Raw genomic sequence first — 6,000 nt, forward strand, 5'->3', positions numbered from 1 at the left:
GATAGTTGGTATGAAAATTTTTATGAAAATATAGAGATTCATAGATACGTCTTATAAACTCTTAAAAAAATAAAGAAACAAGTTAAAAATATAAGTATATATAATTAAAACCCCATTTCAAAAAGCCCCATAAAATAATCATGTATTATGGATTTTTCTTTATAACTTTTCAGGATAGTTTAGAAGTAAGCATCTAGTACTTATATCGTATTATAAGTAAGTATAGTGCTATAATAAATAGCTAGATCGTCATAAAATTTTTAGTAACATTTTTCAGAACTAAATCTATTATTCTTTGTTTCATAAATTCACTTTGCGGAGATTATCCGCAAATAGATCCCTAGATCAGTAGATAGATTCCAACCCAAAAACTCCTAAATAAATACAAGCTCATAGCCTTAGCATAGTTATAAAAAGGCTTTTTGGAATGATTACATATTGCTTTTAGAGTAAATCGAAGGGATTACCGATAGAATGCCAACACCCCGACCATTTTTGGTCTTTGAACGAGGAGCGATGTGAGATGGGATGGTGGGATGGCAGAATGGATGTCAGAATGGGAGGTGCGTATGTTTTGGGGGTTTTAACTGAGCAATAAACAGGCCATAATCACTTGCAGTTAATTAACATATTATCGCAAATGCAGCTGGAGCTTAGAAGCTGCCATTTGCCATTGTAGGCCGTACTGGGCCTGGGCAGTATGGTATGCCCAGCAAGTATGTATTTCAATGGTATTCCGAATGCACTTTGGTAATGCACTTCAAAGTGCTTGCACATCAATGCGAATGGCCAGGCTCTCATTTACATGCATATGCTGGCAATAATTACATGTGTGTGTATGTGTGCTGGACAACACCCTTGTGACCTCCTCTGTGACCTCCTGTGCGACCTCCTCTACTGGGCCTGCACCTTTTTTGTTGCACATCTCCAAGCAATCTCTTTCCAGCCATCACAGCCTCATTCCCCAAATGGCATCCAAGTGATTGTAATTCATTAGTAGACAACAACCAAATGCATTTCCAATGCATGTGTTTATATTCTATGTGAGTGAATATGTGTGTGTGTGTGTGTGAAGTGCATTTGTGTGAGTGGTGGATTATGCAGTTTCCGCTTGAATGCAACTGCAGTTCCATTTCCACAGCGGCATGTCTGCAGTGTTGCCCCATTGCCGTTGCCGTTGCTGTTGCATTTGCGATTGCAGCTGCTGATGCCGCCATTTTATCTAATTGCGTCCCTGCCTTCCTTCCACTCCATCTGCCATTCTGTCACGCCCCCACCATGCCCCCATTTTGAAATACGAAATACGCGAAAATCCCCGCTTCATCTCCTTCGGTATGCCTCTGTATATTACGCATACGCCGCGCGGTCCATACCTTTAATATTACGAGTCAATTCAACGCACAACAAACACCCAAAAAAATGCAAAAAAAAAACAATAAAAAAGACCACATTTAAGAAAAACTTACTTATATTCTATATATTTCTCTTAATTTCAAAAAGCCAATTCATTTAGTAAATAATCTTTTAAAAACTAATTTTAATGTTCTTATAAAGAACAAGATATATACACAGTATAAAACAGTTCTTATAAAATAAAAAAAAAAAAGTAACAAGTAGCTGTTACTCTTGCACTTGTTACTCTAACGACATCACACCAATTCCATATAACTTAATTTATTTCATTAAACATATTTTCACATTAAATAGAATTTAATATAACATAGGTAACCGAATATATAAGGTTTCTATTTATTTGAGACTTAAGCCGTTTCTAAAACAAATAAATATTTAAATCTACAATCCGACACAAAATCACAATAACAAAAAACACAACAAACGAACGTACGAAACCAGCCCGCTGCTGTTAAACGCAATTAATCACTAAATATTACAAAAAAAAATAAAATAAAATAAAAATAAAATAAAATAAAATAAAATATTTTGTAAGCCCGAACGACTTCAAAGCACGAAACAAACTAATCCTTGATTTCCAGCAATAGCTGAGAGACTGAAATTAATGTGAGAGAGCGGAAGATCACCGTCTCCACCGTTGGAGGAGAGAGTATGGCTACTTTTCACGAGTGGGGGGATTGGGGGATTGGGGTTTGGGGGATTGGGGTGGTGCCAAAAGTCATTCCCACGCACGAGAAGGTGATCTGATGAGTAGCTCTCACTTACTTCCTTATAATAGGGGAGATGCCTCCACAGTCTCTCCCCATTGGGTGAAAAGGTTGGTTATTAAAGTTTTAAAATATTGATTAAGAATTTTGATTTATAAAATTAAAATACATAAGTTTAATAAAGAATACTAACTAACAGAAAAAAAACATACTAAATTAAGCTCTTTTTAAAACAACAAAATACAAATATTTTATTTTATTTTTTAGTCTTAGTAATATTAGAACGTTTAAAGTAAAAGACAACAACTTTTCCTAAAAAAAACTCTTTATCTTAAATATACACATATGTATAATCTTTTTGATATTTAAAACTATTTAAAAATCGAAATCTTTCTCCTGTATTTTGTAATTCGCCAAAAAGCCAATTTAATTTCGAGCTTCCGCTTACCAGTTGGCCAAAAAATACAAACAACTTTCAGCCCCCAAGCGGTAAAGTTTTTGGGTAAGGCCCTTGATTACCAGAGTATCCCTTACAATTGTGATAATGAAATGCTTTTCACAGGACTATCAATGAGCCCTCCCCGTCCACTCCAGCCTCTATCCTCCCCCATCCTCATCACCCCATCCCCCCGCGGATTACTAGCTGGCAAAGGGTTTTCATCCTGGGGGCTCTCATAAATTTTGTTGCATACCAAAAATGTGGAGTGTCTGCAGCCTTGACAACTGCAAGTGGCATTAGTTGTTGGTAAGTACATGCACAAACATTTAAATTATATACTTAAATATATATATATATATTTGTTTATTTTTTTTTTTAAGAGTTGAATAAAAAACAAGGAACAACAATTACAATTGCAGGACTCTGCATTACTTTTCCTAGTACAAGGGATTTGCATTTGTTTGCTAATTGAAATTAAAGCAAATAAAACACGATACCTCCCCGGAGAAAGGGTGAGAAGGGTGGACCCACAAAAATAGAAAGGGATGGGAGATGGAAGGACTTGACCCACGTAATCCTTTTGTAGCGCATTAAAATGAGAAAAATAAAATAAAACTCAAGGGGTTGAGGGGAGCTTTTCCTACCGATACGCTTTTTTGGGTTAAATAATTTAAATCCATTTGTAGAACATTTGATGCTGCCTTTTGGCAATTGTCACGCCCACACCCACGTCCTTCGTCCTTTCTGGCGATAATTAGTAAGCAAAAACAAAAAAAAAAACAGAAGAGATTTTTCGGAAGGAGTGGTTGGTATAAATCCCAAGGAATTATTTGCCACTTGAAACGTTTAAAAATGTCAAACATGCTGGAGCCCCAAGATGCCAGAACCTGATGATGATGAGGGTGACGAAAAACAAAAAAAAATTAAGGACCCCGGGTCAGACAAACTTAATGAGCAAATTGTCAAATGCCGCGGCAAAGCGCACTTAGACATGCCCCAAAAAAAAAACGCAAGTCCTTCTCACAAAAAAAAAAAAAAATAAAAGAAAATGTCTGGGGGCCGTGAAAAGAAAAATAACTTTTTGGGCTAAAAAGTAAAAGTTGCCGTCGCTTATTTCCTTCGGATGGGGATTTGAATAAACAGTTACGCTGATTTAATTTCCAAAAAAAAAAATGGATGAGAAGAAACCGAAATGAGAGAAAATCAAAATGGTGGAGAAGGACGAAATTCTATCACAGTATGTTGTCTGTCACCCTCGATTTGATTTTTAAATTGCGTTCGTGATAAATTGACGAAATGAACAGCAATAACGGCGCCAACAGAAAAAAAACACAAAAAAAAACCAAAATCTCAAACAAAATTGACAACTGTCAAGACTGTCTGCCGTCTGCTGGCAGGGCCTCGCTCCTGGACGTCCCCCAATAGACATATAAAAATTAACTACAGACTACTTATCTTATTTGTTGATGCAAAAAATGAATAAGAGAGAAAAAGGACGCAGCCCGGAAGCCGCTACTTTTCTTTCTTCTGGGCCAGTGTCTATAAAGATATAAGGCTATAAGGATATAAGGATATTCCTGGTGTGACAATATGCGTAGAACAGCGGCCGAAGAGGAAGCTAGCAATCAACGCGAATGATACGCCAAATACGTAATGACCAAAAATGAAAAATTGATGGAAAATAAACAAGAGGGTGATGGTTTTTTTGGGTCTTTAGACTAAATGATACCTGGTACTTTTAAGTTTCTAAAATCTAGGCTATACGATAGACACTACTTGGTACTTCTTCCTGTTGGGAAATAAGTTTGATAATTTGTTCTGAGACTATAAATGGACTGTTATTAACAATACCTAGACTTCAAGACTATACCTGATACCTGATACTTTAAATGTATCTAAAAATAATTCTTCTTCAAATCGTTTTCTTCAAACAACTTTCAAGAAGTTCCTAAAATCAATTACCAGGAATTTGAAAAAGTCGTTTTCGTTGAATCGAGACTTTTAAAAACTTAATACTCAAAAATTTAGCTATATATCAAAAACTTGTAGTCTTTTTTGTACAAATTTCTAAATAACTTACCTCTTCCACTTCGGCCCACGAATCTCAAGTCATTAAACTTAGCCACTTGATTCTTCATTACCGCCGTACAATTTCTCAATTCTCCGCAGAAATTTTCATCATTACCGGCCCGGATGGTGACTATTGTCCCATCCATGACCTCGCCCAATGCCAGGACCTTAAAGGCGATCGGAAGTGTCTTATTCGAACGCCAATGAGTGGGTAATGTTGTGCAGACCTATAAATAGTAATATTATTATAATTTTATGATTAAAAGAGTTCTTAAATCAAAACAGGGAACAAAATACCTTCAGACAGCAACAAGAAAATCATAAATTATTTCATATCCTTGTATCTTTCAAGATTTTCTTTTAAAATTAAAATGAAAATCAATATTTAAAGCTTTATAATTTCTCATAATAAAATCTTTATATTTTTTAAATTCATATAATATACTAACCACATGAGGTGATCCCGTCTTGACCAGCTCGCCAGGATGTTCGGCAAGAAGGACATCGACGGTTCTTTCGATGAGATTCTCCGGCGTCAGGTAAGGACTTGTATCCACGGGTTTTGTTTTAACATTATTATTATTATTATTATTGTTATTATTATTATTTGTAGTGTTGTTGTTATTATTATTATTATTGTTGTTGTTATTATTTTTGTTGTTAGTACTGTTATTGTTGTTGTTGTTGGAAGAGGACTCAGCATTGCGTCGCTTCGTTGTGGTATTTGTTGTTTGCTGATGTTGCTGCTGCAACTGTTGATGTTGCTGTTGCTGCTGATGTTGCTGCTGTTGCTGCTGCTGCTGATGTTGCTGCTGTATTTGATTTGAGGTGGTCGAACTGACCTCAGCAGATATGTGCATTATTGCAGCTGCTATCCTTGCAACAAGGTATTCAGGGCTTCTCTCTGGTTTTCAGCTTTGACTCACGAAATAATTCAGAATATATATGTGTATATCAGGATGTGTTACTCCTGCTGCTGGTGCTGCTTTTGGTTTTCGGTTTGATTTCAATGCCCCTGCTGCCTCAAAGAGTCGACGCTTTCAATCCGATCATTGTCAGCTCATTTGGTCAATCTGGAAAATTAATGTGGATTGCGATTGGGGTTTCTTTTGTTTTTTGCTTTCTGTCTTTTTTTTATTCAATGGCAATAAATGCCGGAAAAGCGCCAAAGGTGTTCCTGGTTATAACAACAAAACTTCGCAATATGATTCATGAAAAATAAAACTACATGATCAAAAAATGAAAATTTCCCTTTTAAATGACAATAAAAAAAGACTTGGAGATTTTATTAATTGGGACTAGGACTCAAAAATATAAATATTTTATTAATTTTTATGTGTTTCCTATAAAACCATGAAATAAATTTCGTCA

The 6,000-nt window shown here is 35.7% G+C and overlaps 1 protein-coding gene across 1 annotated transcript in view; it reads right to left on the reverse strand.

Moving 5' to 3' along the window:
* Positions 1 to 5,696, reverse strand: part of RunxB (Runt related B) — a 35,950-nt gene extending 30,254 nt beyond the window's left edge. The window contains exons 1-2 of the mRNA XM_043212996.2: positions 5,079 to 5,696; positions 4,640 to 4,856 (exon numbers count right to left, since the gene is read on the reverse strand). Coding sequence (XP_043068931.1) covers positions 4,640 to 4,856; positions 5,079 to 5,489 — 628 coding nt within the window. The 5' untranslated portion in view covers positions 5,490 to 5,696. The remainder of the gene's footprint in view (positions 1 to 4,639; positions 4,857 to 5,078) is intronic.
* Between the last annotated feature and the right edge of the window lie 304 nt (positions 5,697 to 6,000).

This window comes from Drosophila bipectinata, chromosome XR, assembly GCF_030179905.1.
Source record: "Drosophila bipectinata strain 14024-0381.07 chromosome XR, DbipHiC1v2, whole genome shotgun sequence".
Lineage (NCBI taxonomy): Eukaryota > Metazoa > Arthropoda > Insecta > Diptera > Drosophilidae > Drosophila > Drosophila bipectinata.